A 21,038-nucleotide genomic window follows, 5' to 3' on the forward strand; every position below is an offset into this window, starting at 1 on the left:
GAGACATTATCTGTACGAAAGTAAGTTTACTGTCTATACGGATCATAAAAGTCTAAGGTACATATTTGGGCAAAAAGAATTGAACATGAGGCAAAGAAGATGGATGGAAATTCTGAGTGACTACGAATGTGATATTCAATATCACGAAGGAAAAGCGAACATAGTCGTTGATGCTTTAAGTCGTAAGTATCATGAAAAACAGAAGCAAGTTCGTGCTCTTAGATTAAATCTACAATTTGATTTAATGGAACAATTAAAGAGAATTCAAGAAACAGCAATCGGAAATGATGCTGAAGGAATGAAAGGACGAATAAAAGAATTAGAACAAGGAAATGATAGAATTTGGAGATTCCATAAGAACAGAATTTGGGTACCTAAATAAGGGAATTTAAGAGATAAAATATTAGAAGAAGCCCATAAATCTAGGTATACCATGCACCCAGGAAACAATAAGATGTATCAAGATTTAAGAAACAATTTCTGGTGGATAGGTTGAAAAAGGACATAGCTAAATATGTATCTAAGTGTCTTACTTGTTCACAAGTTAAAGCAGAACATCAGAAACCTTCAGGACTACTACAACAATTAGAAATGCCTGTATGGAAATGGGAACTCATAACAATAGATTTTGTTACTAAGTTACCCAAAACCAGAAAAGGTAATGATGCGATTTGGGTAATTGTGGATCGATTAACCAAATCAGCTCATTTTCTACCCATGAAAGAAACCTTTAGCATGGAAAGGTTAGCCAAGTTGTATGTAGACGAAGTAGTATCCTTACATGGAGTTTCGTTCTCCTTTGTATCGGATAGGGATAGTCGTTTCACTTCCCATTTCTGGACCAGTTTCCAGGAAGCAATGGGAACCCGACTAAATTTAAGTATTGCCTATCATCCACAAACAGACGGACAAAGTGAAAGGACGATACAAACTCTAGAAGACATGCTCCGAGCATGTGTAATTGATTTTGGTGGTAACTGGGATAACCACTTACCCTTAATTGAATTCTCCTATAACAATAGTTATCATTCAAGCATTGAAGCTGCCCCATTCGAAGCACTGTATGGACGTAAATGTAGAACTCCAGTTTGTTGGGCAGAAATAGGAGAAAGTCAATTATCAGGTCCTGAAATTATACAAGAAACCACTGACAAGATAACGCAAATCAAAGAAAGACTGAAAACGGCTCGAGGTCGTCAGAAAAGTTATGCAGACAATCGTCGCAAGCCGCTAGATTTTCAAGTCGGAGACAAGGTACTTTTGAAAGTTTCTCCTTGGAAATGAGTAGTACGGTTTGGTAAGAAAGGAAAGCTGAGTCCAAGATACGTAGGACCATTCCCAATAATCCAACGAATAGGACCAGTTGCCTATCGTTTACAACTACCAGAAGAATTAGCTGGAGTACATGATGTGTTTCATGTATCCAACCTCAAGAAATGTCTATCAGACGAATCCCTGGTAGTACCTCTTCAAGATGTAGAGGTAAATGAGAAGTTAAAATTTGTAGAAAAGCCACTACAGATAGAGGACAGAAAAGTTAAGTTTCTCAAACATAAACGACTAGTACTAGTCAAAGTCAAGTGGGATTCAAAAAGAGGACCAGAATACACTTGGGAGCTGGAATCAGAAATGAAGTGAAAATATCCACATCTATTCTAGTAAATCTCAAGGACGAGATTTTTATTAAGGTGGGGAGGATGTAACAACTCTCACTATAATTATTATTCATTATGTTAATTGTCTAATAGGAAACCCTAATTGAGAAACCCAAGTAATTCTGCATAAACCCTAAAAATTTTCAAAACAATCAGAATCAGGATCAGGGCCCCTAAAACTCGGGGGGGGGGGGAGGGGGGTAAACCCTAGCTGACGATTATCTAAATAGTTTGCTGTAGGAAATGAATTAAGTCGAACCACCAACTCAGCTGAGCTACCCATGAACGTGGCCACCCTATGCTAGAAGTGAACCCGTCGCGACACGCGACAGGACCAGTGGTCCCTGTCGCGACACGCGGAGGAAACCATTTTCCAGATATAAATAGAGGGGGTTGGCACTTGAATTCCGATGTTCGTTCGACGTTCAAATTCCAAATATACGCTGAGATATCACTTAATTACTACAAACACACACGAATCACTAAACGCTGCCGCGATAAACAGGGTAATAACTCGATCGCTATTACGATTCAAAGTCCGATCGTTTGAAACTATCCAACGAGTGTTTAAGTGCTGCTCAAATTGGGTTTATACTTTGTCATTCGTCGTTAATTCGATGGATGCTTAAGTATCGCACTTTGTCATTTGTTATGAGGGTTTAATCTCGTGAATTGTCGTAAATGCTGTATTAGTTACTAACCCAGTTCGTGTGCATTGTTATTTAAATTAGGTTAAAAAGGCTAATCAGTAGACTAAACTCCGCCTGCATAAATCTGCAATGTGAGCCATTCTCTTTTTACCAAACTTGCTTTCAAAATCATGTTTGTTTTTAAAGTTATAATTACAGGGATTAAGTCTTTGTAGTCTTCATTACAGCCAGTATGTGGGGTTTTGTATAAATTACTTGTTATCCGTCACCATTGGACAACGGGTTAGCCAAGGGGTGACATGACCATAGTCACAGACACTATTGGACAACGAGATAGCCAATGAGTGGTCGAGTGACAAATACCGTGGGTATATGGTTGACATGTATAAACATTGTAATCGTTCTTAATACTGTAAACTATAACAAAAGTATCGTTTTAGATAAAAAGAATGATTCACTCAATATTTCCCCGCTGACAAAACCTTTTTCAAACATGTTTCAGGTAATCTGTTGTGATCTAGGAAAAGTGTCGTGAAGCACTACAAGCTTAAGGAAGTGGCTCAATATAAATAAATAAAGAAACATGTTTTGTAAAATAAAGATTTCCCAGTGAAATCACTTTATTGTAAATTACAGGGTTTTATCCCTAAAATTATGTAATAAAGTAAACGGGCATTTTAAGTATTAAAAGATCCTGTATTAAAGTCTTCCGCTGTCGCCTAAATTAAATACCACGGGGTTCCTGTCCTGCGGCTTTTAACCGGGTCAAACCGAGGCTAGGGCCGTGACAACTCGTGATCTCGCCAACTTTATGTTGATACCCTACTGCATGCTTTGCAGGTACACAGTGACTTAGGAGCTTGCAGCTTGGGGAAGTGTAGTGGTCGCCTTAACCCGTGTTGGGTTCTTTTAATAATTATAAACTGTGAACTTATGTTTGAACCGTTTTACCTATGCTTCCGCTGTTCCCTTAAAATAATGTTTTGAACTTAAAAACTTTGGACTTAAACTTTAATTGTCACTAGTCATATTGGTTTGGTGGAACTAGTTTACTGCTATTTTAATTGTTCAATATGATTGGTGGCTTGATCCTGGTCAGTCACACGCCTTTGCGGTAGTACTCCACATTTGGAATTTGATGGTGTGACACAAAACGCCTTATGAGATATGGCGTGAGAAGAAACCCAAAGTGTCCTACCTTAGGGTATGGGGTTATAACGATTACGTTATAAGTAAGTCTTCAGGAAAACTTGAGCCCCATGGAGATAAAGTTATTTTCATCGGATACCATAGAAAGGTTAGTTACTCTTTCTATAATCCTGTTGAAAATCGAGTTTTCACAAAGCGTGGAGGAGAGTTCTTGGAGGGTGAACTTCTATCACACGGAATTGGAGATAATTGTGTGGATCTAGATGAGATCCGGACGCCACCAGTAACCATACCTGAAGCCGAAACTACTGATCAACAAAGAGCTGTTGAATTTGAACCTAAGAGGATTCAAGAAAGGGTTGCAACACCGAGTGTTCGCAGAAGTACTAAGGATCATCTTGAACACAATAGGTATATCGAACTTCAGGAGACTGACAAGATCCTGATGGATGGTCAGGCTGAGCCTAGCACTTACAAGGTCGCAATCGAAGAGTCCGAATCTGAGAAATGGCTTGAAGCGATAAACACTAAAATGTGATCCATGTATGACAACCAAGTCTGGGACTTATTTGATCTTCCTCCTAAGAGTCAGACCGGAGGAAACAAATAGGTGGTTTAGAAGAAAACCGACTTGGATGGTAACGTGCAAACTTTTAAAGCAAGGTTGGTGGTGAAGGGCTTTACTCAGACTCAACAAATTGATTATGAGGAAACCTTCTCACCGGTATCTATGCTTAAGTTGATTAGGATCCTGCTTGCCATGGCTGCATATTATGACTAATAGATATGACAAATTGATGTTAAAATCGCATTACTGAATGGACACCTTACTGAAGATGTCTATATGGTTCAATCTAAAGGTTTTGTAAATCCAAAGCATCCTAATGCGATATGTAAGTTAAATAAATCCATTAATGGGTTAAAACAAGCATCTCAAAGATGGAATCTTCGTTTTGATTAGAAAATCATAGAGTTTGCTATTATCAAGAATATAAGTCGTGTGTTTACAAAAATGCAAGTGGGAGCTTTATTACATTCTTGATTTTGTATGTAGATGACATACTACTCACTAGAAATGATGTTCCTATGTTAGAAGACGTTAAATCATGGCTAGGAAAATGTTTCATGATGAAAGATCTTGGCGAAGCTGCATATATTATAGGAATAAAGATTATAGAGATAGATCAAGGTAGCTTATAGGTTTGAGTCAAAGTACATACATTGATAAAGTCCTTCGACGTTTCTTAATGCATGATTCTAATTGAGGATCATTTCCAATGGTACATGGAACGATATCGAATAACAAATAGTGCCCTTAGTCAGACAAGAAAAAAAAAAGAAAACGGAATGTGTTCCGTTCCATATGCTTCTGCAATCGATTCCATTATGTGTGAATGTTATGTACTAGACATAATGTTTCATATGCTTTGAGCATGATGAGTAAAGAACATGCTTAAGTACTTAAGAAGGACTAAGGATATGTTCTTGGTATATAGGTGACTGGAAAAGGAGCTATCAGTTAAGTGTTATACTAATGCAAGCTTCCGGATGGGTTGAGATGATTCTCAATCGCAGACAGGTTATGTATTCGTTCAAAATGGTGGAGCGATCACTTGGAAGAATTCCAAGCAGAGCGTGGTTGCTCAGTCCACCACCAAATCAGAATACATAGCAGCATTAGATGCTGCAAAAGGGGCTGCTTGGATGAAGAAGTTCATTGTTGATCTCGACCTGGTGCCTTGTATAAAGTAACCCATCGAGATATTGTGTGATAATTCCGGTATCACAGTTTAGGCAAAGGAACCAAAGCTAACCCCCAGCACAAAGCACATACTCAAAAGGTTCCACTATGTACGGGATATACTAGAACGAGGTGACATCGTTATAAACAAAGTTCATACATATCAAAATCTAGTAGACCCCTTCACTAGACCTAGGTCTCTGATTAGACATGAGGAGCATGCTGAGCAGATAAGGCTTAGATTTGGTCTGTAATTAGTATTTGGTGCTTTTGAACATTAATAGTTACATTGTATATTTATTTTAATTTAATGGTTAAATGCATTATAAATTAATGTTTTCATACTAGATTTTTGTACGTTTAAGTATCCTTGAATAGTGTATTCTAAATGTTCGTAGTCGATTAGATTCATAGAAATCAATCTAAACGAAGACTGAAGACTATTATGAATGATTGGTTGTTCATGAGAACCAATATTCGTAGATATGCATCGGAGAATGATAATGATATGGGGCGTAACTCGCTTCACAACTATCTTCATGGATCTTAGTCATAAGATTTTAAATTACCAATAAAATAAAGATTTTATTAAGTTAAAATTGTATACTAATTCCCAACACCGACTTCAATTAATTGAAAAAAAAAATAATCTAGCCACAATTTTCGATTCCCTTTGTTGTCACCTTTAACTACCAAAGCCCAGCGAGGAGCTGCTTCCCTTTCTCAGACTGACTCTCAAAATTGTGGCTCTGATACCACTTTGTGAAACTTGTGGCCTTCGAACCCAACCCGAAACCCATAACCTTTCATCGTAAGTTTGCTAAACAATAGCGACACTTTCTTATTAATGAAACGTAGAGATGATACAATGAGAAACTAATAAACAGGGACTAAACGTAGAAGAATATACATCAAAAAACAAGTAGGTTTAGTATATATAGTGCTTGTTTATTTGTTTCATTGTATCTTGTTCTACGTTTGATTAGTAAGAAAGTATTGCTATTGTTTAGCAAACTTATGATCAAAGGTTTTGGGTTCTGAGTTGAGTTCGAAGGCCACAAGTTTCACAAGTGTGTTGTATCTAGAGCTTTGAGAAATCTATTTTTTCAAGGTTGAATTCAAAAATTAAACAGTTAACCATAGACATAACTTTATCCAACAACTGAGTTAGAATATTATTTCTTTATAACCAAAAAAGATCTAAATATACATTTCAAGTCATAGACATTGTGAAAAACTTGCCGTTCGTATAATCATATTCTTAGGGTGAACGGAGTGGGCGGAAAACTTTACCGAGCGGTAACAACGCCGCCTAAGGTGTTTACCGCTCGGGAAGGGTATTGAATCGGTGAAGGTTTACCGATAGGGGAAGGTGAAGGTTTGAGCGATGATTGGATGGTTTATTTTGTTATGTTTTTTTTTAAATAATAGTTTACCTAATCCAAGATAGGTACCATCGTCAACGTTTTTGAGCAATAGGTAAACAAAATAAGTAAAATAACATGGCACTGTTTGATTGGTTGATTTGAGAGTTTACCTATTCCAAATGTTTAACCACTCCGTTCACCCTTAGACCAAGGGGTGTGGGGATCCCCCCTGGCTTTGGGTCGTCGCCCTCGTCCCACACCGCCCCCTCCCCCTCGTCGCCGCGCAACCGGCTTCTTTTGGACGTTTGGGACGAGCTGAATGTGGGCCACCCATAGAGAGAGAGTTTTTTTTTAATTATTTAACTAAATCAAAAAAAATAATAATAATAATAATAAAAATAGGGAGGGAGGACTATCCTCCACACCCTTGGGTAGTTCCCAAAAGGATGGTCTTTCATCCATAAATACGTAATGGATAGTTTCCAAAGAGACTACCCAAACCACATTCCGGTCTTATATTCTTACAAAAGATCAGATATTATGTTTCCAACTTTCATGAATTCGACCTAGAAATAGAACAAGTGGTTAGCAAAAGCCTTGTTTTATTAGGCAATGATTATTGACTTTGGATCTACCCACCCTCTGTCATTCTCATATTTTTCCTTATGAAAAATAATAATAATTAAAAAAATAAGATGAAAAGCATAAACTACCTCAGACCAACAATTTTCTGTGCTCAATTGCTATTACTTTAATCACATAACCCCAAATCCATTCACATTATTATATATAACTTCAATTAGACTCCCCTTGATTTGCTCCTTCCTCACTCCCCCCTGTTGAACCCAGCTTTCTTCACATCTTTACTTTGATCCTTGAGAATCAAACTAAAGATGCCTCCTACTCACACTACTAACACTTACATTTTGTTGTTTTGCCTCTTAACATCTCTGTTTTCTGTCATTAAAGCCACCTTCAACCTCACACTCCCTCACCAACATCCTAACCCTGAAGCTGTGGTTCAAGAAGTACAAAGGTAAGATCTTTCTGCATGTTACCACTTTACAAGATTCTTTTATTTTGTAAATTCTCAAATTAGCACAAATCTCATCTGGGTTTTGCTCATTACTATGTTCTACCATCTGGGTATAATTCTTCAACAAAAAAAAAAATGTAATCAAAAGGTAAGATCTTTCTGCATGTTGCCACTTCACAAGATTCTTGAACTTTGTAAATTCTCAAATTAGCATAAATCCCATCTGGGTTTTACTCATTACTGTATTCCACCATCTGGGTATGTTTCTTTATCCAAAAAAACAATCAAATTCAACAAATTTCCCTCTGTTTTTCCTTACAGGAGACTAAATGTATCCATTCACAGAAGACAAATGCTGGACACCGCCGGCGGCTGTCTCACCGGAAACCCAATCGACGATTGCTGGCGTTGCGACCCCAATTGGGGCAATAAACGTCAACGTCTTGCTGACTGTGCAATCGGGTTCGGAAAATCAGCATTTGGCGGGAAAGGAGGTCAGATCTACGTCATCACCGACTCCTCCGACAACGACGTCGTTAACCCAACTCCGGGCACTCTCCGGCACGCCGTCTTACAAACCGAACCATTATGGATCGTGTTTAAATCAAGCATGGTTATTAAACTCAAACACGAACTAATAGTCAACAGTTACAAAACAATCGACGGTCGTGGTGCCAACGTGGCAGTTACCGGCGGTGGGTGTATTACACTTCAGTATGTTAGTAATGTTATTATTCATAATATCCACGTGTACGACTGTAAGCCGTCGGGGAATGTTAACATACGGTCGAGTCCAACGCATGTTGGGTTTCGAGGGAAATCGGACGGTGATGGGATATCGATATCCGGTTCAAGAAATATATGGATTGATCATTGTTCGCTTTCTCATTGTACTGACGGTTTGATTGACGCTGTACTCGGGTCCACCGGTATAACTATTTCTAACAGCTATTTTACTCGTCATAATGAGGTTATGCTTATGGGTCATGATGATGGGTACATGCCTGACAAAGGGATGCAGGTAGTAGTAGTTTAGACTTTAGAACAAGTTGCAAATTGGAAAGAAGTGTTTTTGTGTTAATAGTGTTGGTTTGTTTGGTGTTTTGTGTAGGTTACATTTGCTTTTAATCATTTTGGGAAAGGTTTGATACAGAGAATGCCAAGGTGTAGACATGGGTATTTTCATGTGGTGAATAATGATTTTACGGAATGGAAGATGTATGCGATTGGTGGGAGTGCTGACCCGACGATTAATAGTCAGGGTAACCGCTACATTGCACCGACAAATGCTGATTCTAAAGAGGTATCTCTCCTTTTGGTTTCTTGCTATCGCTTTTTCGGTGATGTGTGTTGTGCGTTCAATAACTAAATTAATAATTGGTTTACATCAATTCGATTCAAGTAATTTGCATCATACGGTAGATTTCTTCTTGTTGATGTGGACAGACACGTGTATCTCTATGCTGACTTGGCAACAAAAGTCCATCATGTGTAATGTCATGTATGCATAGATAAAGATATTTTAAGTGAATAAATATGAGTGTTAGATTATTTGCAATAAACCGCATTTAACGTGCTTTTATTGCTATAACTTATAGCTATATTTTTGTAACATTGCTGGCCCCCTTTTGTAAGCTAGAACCTCATGGATACTTTTTTGTAACATAGTTGGTCCCCTTTAAAAAGTTACCATTTAATGTGGTATTAAATTATTTATGTTAGAACACTTAATTTCACTCTAGATTCTAAAAATTCAAACATACATTATTAATTTGTTTAATGTGCGTGAATAGGTGACTAAACGAGTGGACACGGATGAGGAAAATTGGTCGGGTTGGAACTGGAGAACAGACGGTGACATAATGGTGAATGGTGCCTTCTTTGTGCCGTCTGGTGATGGGTTGAGCGCAACCTACGCAAAGGCGTCAAGCTATGAGCCCAAGTCGGCAGCGCTCGTGACGCAGCTGACCAAGTATGCTGGAGTCTTTGGTGGACCAAGGTATGTATCTACATAGTACATACTCTTTGCTTTACAACTTGCATTTTATGCTAACTTGGGTTTTATAGTAATTTGTCATCTTGGCCTTTTTCACCCAACTTGCCACATGATTCTTTATAGATCTATGGTTAAGTTGTCTTTCCTACTCTTTAGTGGTTACAAGAATATTTCTATTTTTTGCTATTTCAACTCCACTTTTCACATGGGTCATCTACCCTTTTTTTTTTAATATGACATCAACTGATGATAAAGTTTTATTTGACGGTGTATATTTTAACATTAACGTTATTTTAGTAACATTTTAAAATTTTATACAAAGTTTAGTACCAGTTTATATAATGTAAGGAGTTGGAAATAGTAAAACAGAAAGTGGAAAAGGGCCCAAAAATCCAACGGTCATGAGTTGCTTTTATACTCATCTCGACGTGCATCTTCTACTTCAAGATGTATAATATTTTTAAAACAAAATCCGTTTAAAACGGCTAACTCATACAGGACTTGAACTCTCAACCTCAAAGAAAATGACACATTTCATCAGTCATCACACCTTGGTACCACTAAACTAAAACTCTTTGGTACCCCGAGGCGATTTGTATACTGCCAAAAGTGAGCACAAATATACGCGCTTTCGTTAAACACGAGTGGAGTTGGTTTTAAATATAAAATGTGTGTGGGGCTCAATGGTTTTGTAATCCAGGTTATGGGACTAGCACTATTTTTTGGAGCCTAAAAAAGAGTCCCCACTGCCATCTTAAAAAAAAGGGTATCAAATATCTTTTTCCTTGAGAAAAGGGACAAAGTACCCCCTTTATTTTAAGACCCATTAGCAAAATCACCATGGTTTATTAGATTAAACCAATTAGCTCACAATTAGTAAAAGGACAATCATATTTTTTTTCTTCATGTCAACTTGATTTATTTATAACGTCATCTGGTTTTTTGATACGGTAAGGTGGCCGAATGGGGCTTACCAGGTTAGACAAATGGATTTTGAAAAAAAAAAAAAAAAACAGCTAAAGGGTAAAACTTAAAAGGGGAGTTAGCTTTTTCAGAACTGGACCAGACCAAAATGTAACATGTTTTTGTTTTCATGGGGGTGATATATCAAAATCATTTATGTCAAGACTTGAAAAGAAAATGTTTAAGCAAGCTGGAAATTGTGACTTGTGGGTACCAAATGGGGCCACACTTCATTTATTCTTTTTTAGAGATTAGGTTTTTCTTGGATATTTGCTAAAGGAGGATTGGTTGCATGCATCTTTTTAGTGTTCATTGTGGCCCATTTTTTATGGTTGTAGGCCATTTTTTATGGTTGTGGGCCATTTTTAAGTGGATGGATAAATTTTAAATGTCAGAGAGCTTATTTTGGACCAATGTTAGGATGATGTCATCACTCATCAGTCTTTTGTGTAATAAATAATATGGAAACATCCATTTGAACTGTATATGAACGTTCGGTCCGTTTACATGCGTTGTGAAGAGTCGGGTGACCAAAACATATTCTACTAGGCTACATAGTAATTATTATTTGCTTATGGTATTATAGCCTAGTGGCATTTTGGGGGGTGGGATGTCAGTGATTCAAATTTGTCGTTCAAAAAGAAAAATATATATATATAATTTTTGTAAATTTTTAGTTTTTTCCTTGACTATAAAAGGTGAGTAATCATATGTTTTACTAATGCCCACTTAATGACCATAAAATACTTGTCAAATCATCATTGATTTCAACAATAGCCTTTAGATTCACTTTACGTAACCTTTTATTTCCATTTATAAAAAAAAAAGTCAAGAAAAGCCTCAAATCATTATGAATGCTTACTTTTTAACATCTTTTTTACCTAGTTACTATATAGCAATAGAGCTTTGTTATAAGGGTGATTGAGCTAATGTTGTTACTCTTTGTAGGGATGATGATGGGACTGCATCATTCACTGCGGGGACAATCACGGGAGATAGTGCTAGCGGGAACACAGGATATAGCGCTGGCGGGAACACTGGAGCAACCCGTAGCAGCAGCGAGGATGATGGTGACTACTTTGGGATGATATTTGGTGGTGGCACAGTTGCGTTATCACCTCCTCCAACCACTATATTTTTTATTGTTTTTGTTTTGTACATTACTACCACCAACAATGGTGGTTTATTTTCATTATTGTTACTACTATAGTTATTAATTTTCATATATTTCTTGTTAAAAAGGCAAGGAAAGAAGATGATAAAAAGGTTCATCATTTTGGCCCCCACTTTTTGTCTATGGCGCATTGATGATAACTTAATTGTTAAATAATAGAATAAATTGCTACTTTAGTCCCTGAGTTTTTGTCTAAATTGTCATTTTAGTCCAAATAGTTTTTTTTCTCCTCTGGGTAAGTCCAAATAGTTCTTTTTCTCCTCTGGGTCCCTAACTTTTCCTTTTTCTTGTCATTTTGATCACATTGCCTAACTTAGTCTAAAAACAGGTTATAATCAGTGATATTTTTTGCATTAAATTATTATGAGGTTTATAAATTATGTTGTAAACTACCCCTGGTTATTACTACACAACAGTTATGCCAAAAATACCCCTGGTTATAACCAGATTTTTAGACTGAGTTAGGCAATGTGATCAAAATGGCAAGAAAATGGAAAAGTCAAGGACCTAGAGGAGAAAAAAAAAACTATTTGAACTAAAATGTCAATTTGGACCAAACCTCGGGGACTAAAATGGCAATTTACTCTTTCATTTATCTAATTTATAAAAAGACAAGATTTTAACCCAACTATATAACAATTTTACCAATACCCACCAACCTATATTTATACAAAAGGATTTTACAATATCAAAGTATCAAATGAGGCAATATATTTGTTTTTTTTTTTTATTTACTCGTCTAGCATAGGATACTTCTTTATGCACATTTTTTCGGTACCAAATTGATAAGATAGAACGTGAGTGGTCTTGGTTGCACTTTTATATCCAGAAGTGAATTTTCAGTAGCTTTTCAGTACGTACTTTATATTTGAAAATGAAACCATTTTTTAAAGAATAGAAAAAGTCTACACAAATTTAGTTCAAAAGTTAACGAACCATGAAACATTTTTTTTCTGACAAATTTTGTTCTGTCTGATGTACATTCTCATAACCAACCCTTGGTTTAAGACCATTGGTATGGTTTGGTTAGTTTCTTTGGAGACCATCCGCCACGTAGGCGTCACATCACCACGGAAGGAGGACCATCTCCTTGAGGACTACCTAAAAGTGTAGACTACCCACTTTTAATAAAAAAAAATCAGTATATTAATAAAGGAGAGAGAGAGAGGGGCCCACCAAATGAAAACTCAGCCAACCAAAAAGCTCGTCGCCTCCGTCTTGTAGAAGCCGCCTGCGACGCGACAACCCTGAAGGGGGCGGCAAGCCGCCTGCGACGCGACAACCCTGAAGGGGGCGGTGTGGGACGCCGAGGACAAGCCGGTACAGGTCATGGTCTAAAAAAGCACGAAGCGCACAAAAACGACGAGGTCTAAACGATGAGCTTTTCGTACGCATGGCGCAAAATGATTATATAATTTATTTTATGTATCTCACAGATTGTCTCCCCTATGGCCCTATCTATAATTTAGCTATAATCAAACTTTATATATGTTTTAAAATGAAAAAAAAAAAAACATAATCGTACAACACAAAAAGCCTGTTGTACAACACGCAGCTGCACAAAAACAAGCCAAGCACAAAGGGCATGCGCCCCGGGTCAATTTGTAGCCTAAAAAGTGTGCCTCCCATGCGCTTATTGTACACTATGTGCCTTATGTCACACAAGGCGCAAAGGTTTGCGCCTTAGGTCGCCTCGCGCCTCTTTAAGGCGCGCTTTTTTAAACCAAGAACCAACCAAATGTGTTCTACAACTGTTGTAATTATCCATAAACTTGTATTATAGCAAACAATCTTACCAGAAACTGCAAAGTCGATTTATAAACAAACGGTTTCAAGATGCGACCCACAACCCAGGCATCATCAAGCATAAGTTTAAACCAAAGATAGATAAATATTCATAAAAAGATTCATCAAAAGTAAATAAGGTCCACTAAGATTAAGCAGAAAGCTTGAAATTATCCATAACCAAACATCAGATTTCCTGCCTGCACAAGAAAAAAATATCAGTTTTGCAGTCAATGTAAGGTATGAAAACACCAAAAATAAGTATAATTTACCACTACTTTTCAAAACAAATTTTGTAAATCTAAATATTTAAAAAAAAAACACTAACCTGTTATTACCAGCCTGATTTCTTCCAGCCACTTCCTTCAGCATCATCCTTCTTACCAGACCCCCATCCTCCGGTTCCATCTTCACCTTGCTTCTTACCTGCACATATATTGTTATTTGTTACTGCTTCATACTTGTGTGAATAAGAAAAGAAAAGAAAAGAAAATGGACTCACCTGTCTCATCACCACCACCACCACCACTACCCCAACCACCTCCTCCGCCACTGCTGCTGCCACCCCAACCGCTTCCTCCGCCACTACTGCTGCCGCCCCAACCGCTTCCTCCGCCACCGCTGCTGCCGCCCCAACCGCTTCCTCCGCCATCATCTTTTTTTCCTGCATCAGCATCAGAAGCTTTGGTACTACCCCATCCCCCAGCCTGATTACCACTACTCCAACCTCCTGATGAACTCCAACCACCACCTCCACCACCACCTCCACCACCACCTCCACCACCACCACCACCATAGCCTCCACCACCACCACCGCCACCCTGAGGGCATTCTCGAGACATGTGGCCACTCTCACCGCACTTGAAACAATTTCTGCCACCTCCACCTCCACCGCCCCCACCCTGTGGACATTCCCGGGACATATGCCCACTCTCGCCACACTTGAAACAGTTTCTTCCACCGCCACCACCACCTCCCCCGCCCTGAGGGCATTCCCGAGACATATGTCCACTCTCACCGCACTTATAACAGCTCCTGCCACCACCTCCCCCGCCACCACCTCCCCCACCCTGAGGACATTCCCGAGACATATGCCCACTCTCACCACATTTGTAGCAGTTTCGCCCACCACCACCACCACCGCTCCCACCCCCACCACCCTGGGGGCATTCTCGAGACATATGACCACTCTCACCACACTTGTAACAGTTTCTGCCTCCACCGCCACCGCCACCGCCACCCCCTCCTTGGGGGCATTCCCGAGACATATGGCCACTCTCACCACACTTGTAGCAACTTCTGCTGCCACCGCCGCCGCCGCCGCCTTGGGGACATTCCCTAGACATATGTCCCGTCTCACCACACTTAAAGCATGCATTCCCGCCACCGCCACCCCCCTTGGGGCACTCCCTAGACATATGGCCACTCTCACCACATTTGTAGCAATTTCTGCTTCCACCGCCACCACCTCCACCTTGGGGGCATTCCCTAGACATATGCCCGGTCTCACCACACTTAAAACAAGCATTTCCACCACCACCCCCACCACCCTTGGGGCACTCTCTAGACATATGGCCACTCTCACCACACTTGTAACAATTTCCGCCTCCGCCACCACCCCCACTACGTCCTCCATCTTGCTTGCTCCATGAAGATCCCCCTCCACCATCTTGATTACCACCCCATGAAGATCCTCCTCCTCCCCCATCTTGATTACCCCATGAAGACCCCCCTCCGCCAGCTGGCTTACTCCATGATGATGATCCTCCACTTCCCCAACCAGTTCCACCACCTTCAGCTTCTTTGTCCTTTTTCCCCCAACCACCAGCCCCATCATCATCTTTGTTCCCTCCATCTGACGCCTGCTTATTACCCCATGAAGATCCACCATCCGGCTTTCCCCAACCAGTTGTGCTTTCATCTTTTTTCGCACTACCCCATCCACCGCTTTCCGATGCGGGTGCGGGAGCTGAGCCCCACGCTGATGACTTGTTCTCACCATCATTACCATTACCCCATGAAGATCCTCCAGCAGTAGCAGTATCTTGCTTGCCCCAACCTGTTGTACTTTCATCTTTTTTCGCACTACCCCATCCACCACTTTCCGAGGCGGGTGCAGGAGCCGAGCCCCAGGCTGACTTGTTTTCACCACCATTACTTCCACCTGCATTGCCCCACGGGGTAGCATCATTAGTGGTATCGACAGGGTCCTTCAGTTTCAGACTTGCCCCACCCCATCCTCCATCATCGGTGGTATCAGGTTTCACACCACTTGAGCTTGCTCCCCAGCCACCGGTTTTAGCTTCACTGGAAGATGCACCCCATGGTGTACCCTCTTGTGTAGTTTTAGTATCCCATGCAGAGCCGCCGGCATCTTCTAATCATATATAAAAAAATGATAAGTACCATATGCTTTACACACACACACGAGCGCCAGAGATTCATGCATATAAAAATGCCAACAATACCTTTATTGGCATCATTATCCCCAGCGTTAGACGGATTAGCAGAAAAAGGTGCCCAAGAACTCCTACATAAACAAATTAATCAAGTGGTCAAACAAAGTCGTAAAGTTATATTGGTGTTTCTAGTACGACTAAAATGGTATTATTAACAGCTTCAAAAGAAAGTTAGAAACCCCTGGAAAATGTGTGCTCACAAGAACATGATTGTATGCATAACTTAGTCATCAGATATTGTAAAATATCTTAAACAACATGTTAACGTGATATGAAACCCAATAACCGAGGCCCGACTCCACTTGTAATTCAGATTTCAGAACCCATTATTTGACCCAAGCCCAATTAGCTATAGTTTACGATTGGGCTGTTAACCCATGTAGTAAAAAGTAGTGGGTGGAACTGTTCCTACGATTTCTCATAGTTAACTATTGATGTGTTAGGTTTTATTTCTTCAGTGTTATTATATAAAATTAGGGTTCTTAACCTTGTAGTTGGAGATTGCCCTTCTCGAATTGGGTTGTTTTGTTTATGTAATTGAATATTTCGTTTGAGTCAGATTCTCAGATCTTAACATAACGTTTATTGTATTAACATATAATCATATCTAAAAATTCAAAAACAAAACCAAATACACATAAGCAACCATATAACCTTTCAGTAGATGGGCCTGCAGTATTCCATCCTCCCCCTCCGGGTTCGGATGCGGCACCAGCATCCATCCAACCTATAAAAGATTCAGCAGCGTTAAAATCACAAATGACAAAAACATTCAATTCAAATAACAAAGAGAATCAAACAAGAAACAATATTAGCAAGAGAACTACATTTTACCCATAATAATATAAAACGTAAGAAAATGTGCAAATGTTAAACGAGGTTTTTATCAGACAGCAAGTGCTCAATGTTAAAAAAACAACAATTTTTAACCATATATATTACTACCCACCTTGGGAACTCCCACCCTCTCCGAGCAATTCAAATGGCTTAGCGGAATCCTGCCCATCGCTTTGGAGAACCAAACAAAATTTCAAAATAAAGTCTAAAGGTTAGACAAAGAAAACTAAAAAATAGAGTTTAAACCACTATACCCAGTAGAAACGGCAGAACTTTTTTCTCGAACTTCTACAAGATGCTCAGATTTAACTGCCAATAATAAAATCTGTAAAAAGACACTTCCAGAATACCTAGAAAAAGCAAAACGAAAAAAGATTGATGTTGAACCTGTAAGAATCTTGTGCTGAGAATCAAGCTTCACAGTAATATCTGAATATCGAATTGCCATGACACGGCACATGTATCCCTTCAGCGGGCCCACGCGTATTCTGCATGCTTGCCCAACAGATAAACCCTCTTTATCTTCCGTATCAACTGCATGTCCAATAAAAAGATGTTAAGGATATAAACAAAATGTAAATGAAAATTTCTAAACCTACAGTTGCGGGTAGTTTCCCTTCCTTCCCAAGCTTTGTTAGGTGATAAGGGAGACTTGGGTGATGTTGGGAAATCATCAAAACCAGAGGCGTCTGATTTACCACCCTGCAATACAGGAATTGATTTTTTTGTTAATAATTAAAAAAAACTATCTTTTGCAAGCGTATGATTTGCTTATTTTGACGTTTAGCATATTATCCATAACAAACGTACCTTTCCTCCTTTAAACATATCAACAGAAGACGCCATCTTTTCACAGATTTTTGCTTTAGCACAAAAATAACCACAATTTTCTGATTCATTCTCATCATGCAAAAAGATGACCCCTTTGTAAATTTGCTTGACTATTCCTCGTTTATCCTGCAAAATGCAACCACCACATGTTGGATACATTTCAAATCTAACATTGATGATTTTCAACTAGAATAATATCAAACCTCTAGTGGACCTTCTAAGATCCTCACAGTATCATTGATTGATATAATTTTCTTGTGCTGATCAAAAACAGTAAACTTCTTGTCAAAGTCTGCCTTCTTCAGTGAACGCGCTTCAACTGCCACTACCATAGGCCGATCAGAACCTTCCTCCAAAACCTTGAACCAGACGTCTGATGTTAAAATACTTGAAAAAAACAAGAGCAAATAAAAAATAATTAACTTTATATAACCTTGATGCGGTCATCCTTCTCTCTGCCAACTACAATTCCAAAGGCCTTGCGACTGCATACAAAATTACACAGCAGAGTACATTAGAAGAAATGCAACCGACCGTTTCATCACCTTTAATCTGAGTGTTAAAGAGAACATACCCATGGAGCACTAGATCAGGAACTTCAAAACCATCTTCCACAGCGGAACTTGATGAACCTTCTCCTTTTCCACCTGTATTCTTGTTACTTATTGTTGGTTTTTTCTTTGTACGCTCACCAAAAAGTCCAGTAAGCCACTCTACATCATTAGATTCTTCTTTATTAGCAGGGGTGAATTTTAAAAGCTCGGCTTCAGAAGGCCTAACATCCCAGAAACTCAAAGAGTCTAAAGGCACTTTTTTGTAAAGGTACCCATCCTTCAGAGTCATTCCATCGAAAACCTCATACACATCATTTGTATCACGATCACGCCTACACTGAACTAGTGGTCGATATGGCCTGCACAAAAAGTGAAGTTAACTATGAATAGGCAGAACCCAACAAAGTATAATTTTCATCAAGAAGAGTAAGTGTAGTACTCAAGTTCACTTGAAGGGATCAATCTAGGCGCAGGAATAGTAGTTTTTTTGCCAGTAACACCTCCACCCTACAAACAAAGAAAACGATTTTAAATTATGTTTAAATCATATTATACATGTATATAAGTATGTTCATTACAAATTTTTCAGCAACAGCTTGTAGATCAATCCTTGGGACAAGCTTGACAGTAGCTTTCCTCTTAGCTTTATCCACAAACACAACCTGCACCAATATAGCTAAAATGAACAGCTAATCCAGCTGAAAAATAGAAATGCCCCCCCAAAAATAGCAAAAACGTATCTAAATCAAGTTATGTGGGTTGGTTTAGGCAAATACCCGTGCAAGATCCCCCTTGTATTTCCCGTTTTTCACACGAGCCCAGGACTCCGTGGATACCCCACTGTATTTGCTTCGAACAGAGAATAAATGTGGAACTTCAGACACTGGAACAGCAGCCACTCGACTTGGAAATATATTGCAGAGACCTTTGCATGCCTAAAAAAATACAAATATGTAATTGTACATACAAAAGAAACAATCAAAACTTAACATTGTAATGTAACACATACTACACCCATCCCCATCCAAACGAAACATATACAAAAAAGAATAAAAAATAGTCAAATGCACCTCATTAATGTCGCATTGCTTTTCAGCTTCAATATAAATAAAACCCTTCACATGCTCAACAGCAAAGGCTGATATTATCTGCAACTTAGTTCCAAGAGCTTCAACATCAACATACTTCTGCATAAGGCAGAAAACTGAATGCCTCTCACGTCCAACCTACAGTCAAATTTTGTTCAAAATAACAGAGATGTGAGACTATAAGAGAGGTTCAAACAAGCTAAAAAAGTCAGCTACAGCAAATATACCGTGCATTTAACTTTCCAGATTGTTGGATCCTTCAGAGATTGCATCACTGTGTTGCGTTCATCCATCCTAGCAGCTTGAGGTCGGTCTTCCGCATATTTAACAAAACCAGCACCTGGTTTATAGCGTGCTTCCATAAGTTTATCCATATCCTCTTCATCGATCTCCTCTTCTTTCGGATAAAAGGGAATACTGGGAGTCTTCGGTTCAGCCTTGACTTCAGGGCCAGGGCCAGGGCCAAGTTCTTCTTCAAAAAACACTGCAGCAGCCAAGAAACAAGAAACAAGCATTATGTGTTATACCGTATTAGTCGAAAATGTTGACGATCGGAGATATTATAACGGTTTATTTTCGTAAAACGGTGCAATATTTTCATGAAACCCTAAAACTATATACATTTCAACATATTAGCTTCAAAACCTACCAAATCGAAATCATTAAACCTATAGACCACATTAAAATAAAAAATAAAACTACAAAATTACTCAAATCACATATTAGCCCTAAAACAACAAAAAGTAACGAATATGCAAAAAATAACGATGATCGAAGAGAAATTACTGGTAATATCGTCGTTGATGAAATCATCGTCGTCGCTAGAACCGCTCTCGTCGATTTCGAAAGCGGTATCCTCGAAGAACTGGAGAACATTTAGGTTTTTTCGCTTCCGATTACCGGATTTATCGTCGCCGTTGCGTTTCCGTTTGCTCGATGACGAATCATCGGCGATTCCTTTGCCTTTATCCGCCATTGTTGTTGTTGAATTGCTAGATTTTGAGGGTTTTGTTGGTGAATTTGGGGGAGAGTGAGCTAAGAAAGAGGTTTTGCATTGAGAAGGTCTGTACGTTTGGAGAGAGAGTGTGGCATTATTTAGGTAGTGGTGAGGTTTTGAGTTTTTACATTTGGGACACTAAACTACATTGTTTTATACTTTTGCCACGATACATATTATTTTACCAAATTGAACCAATGTTATTATTAAACTTATACATGTGAATTAGAGAAAATTGCACTTTTCATCCTATATGTTTAAAGTTTCTACAGGCTTTGTCCTTTAACTTTAAAAATAGACGGTGTCATATTGACCTAACCCAGTTAAATTTTAGAGTTACGATCGATCATGTACATTGCACATGAGGGGAAGTTGATCTTTTACCATTTAATCTATTTCTATTAGTATTAATATTAAACTTCAGAAAAAAAAAAAAAAAAAAAAAACCATATCTCCCCCTCTCTCTCTATGTGCATTTCACTTTCTCTCATCTTTAGTTTTTTTTTTTTTTTAACTGGAACTTCATGTATAAGGTTATCGCGCTCTCCAAATCGGAGAGCGTCGTATTGCCCCACTCAGGCCAGGCTATGTTGTTTTAAACAGACTCACGTTGGCTTTAAAGTTTGGCTTTTTTAAACGTTCCCTCGAGAAACCATAACGTCGGCTGCCACTTGATAGTAGTTATGTCACCACAAGAGCAAAACTCTCTGGCGTAACACACGGTGGGACGAAAACCCAGTTGGGCTCGGAAATTGA

The 21,038-nt window shown here is 38.9% G+C and overlaps 2 protein-coding genes across 3 annotated transcripts; one reads left to right on the top strand and one right to left on the bottom strand.

The window, feature by feature from the left end:
- Positions 1–7,287: 7,287 nt before the first annotated feature.
- Positions 7,288–11,843, top strand: LOC110904631 (probable pectate lyase 5). Its single transcript, XM_022150474.2, has 5 exons — positions 7,288–7,598; positions 7,920–8,619; positions 8,710–8,901; positions 9,392–9,597; positions 11,506–11,843. The coding sequence occupies exons 1-5, from the start codon at positions 7,456–7,458 to the stop codon at positions 11,765–11,767; spliced, it is 1,503 nt and encodes a 500-aa protein (XP_022006166.1). The 5' UTR covers positions 7,288–7,455; the 3' UTR covers positions 11,768–11,843.
- A 1,640-nt stretch (positions 11,844–13,483) lies between these two features.
- LOC110904630 (protein RNA-directed DNA methylation 3) lies at positions 13,484–20,364 on the bottom strand. Of its 2 annotated transcripts, none has more exons than XM_022150473.1 (19): positions 20,072–20,364; positions 19,513–19,769; positions 19,268–19,423; positions 18,974–19,132; positions 18,776–18,859; positions 18,637–18,704; positions 18,218–18,556; positions 18,077–18,128; positions 17,847–18,002; positions 17,623–17,769; positions 17,412–17,514; positions 17,200–17,346; positions 17,067–17,121; positions 16,925–16,983; positions 16,630–16,702; positions 15,985–16,046; positions 14,019–15,890; positions 13,845–13,942; positions 13,484–13,716 (listed from the first exon to the last, which is right to left on the bottom strand). In XM_022150473.1, exons 1-18 carry the CDS (start codon positions 20,259–20,261, stop codon positions 13,851–13,853), a joined length of 4,071 nt encoding a protein of 1,356 aa, XP_022006165.1. In that variant the 5' UTR covers positions 20,262–20,364; the 3' UTR covers positions 13,484–13,716; positions 13,845–13,850. The 2 variants fall into 2 exon arrangements, with proteins under 2 accessions (XP_022006165.1, XP_022006164.1); XM_022150472.1 differs by having other exon boundaries at positions 14,019–15,893.
- Positions 20,365–21,038: the final 674 nt, after the last annotated feature.

Source organism: Helianthus annuus, chromosome 14 (genome assembly GCF_002127325.2).
Source record: "Helianthus annuus cultivar XRQ/B chromosome 14, HanXRQr2.0-SUNRISE, whole genome shotgun sequence".
Lineage (NCBI taxonomy): Eukaryota > Viridiplantae > Streptophyta > Magnoliopsida > Asterales > Asteraceae > Helianthus > Helianthus annuus.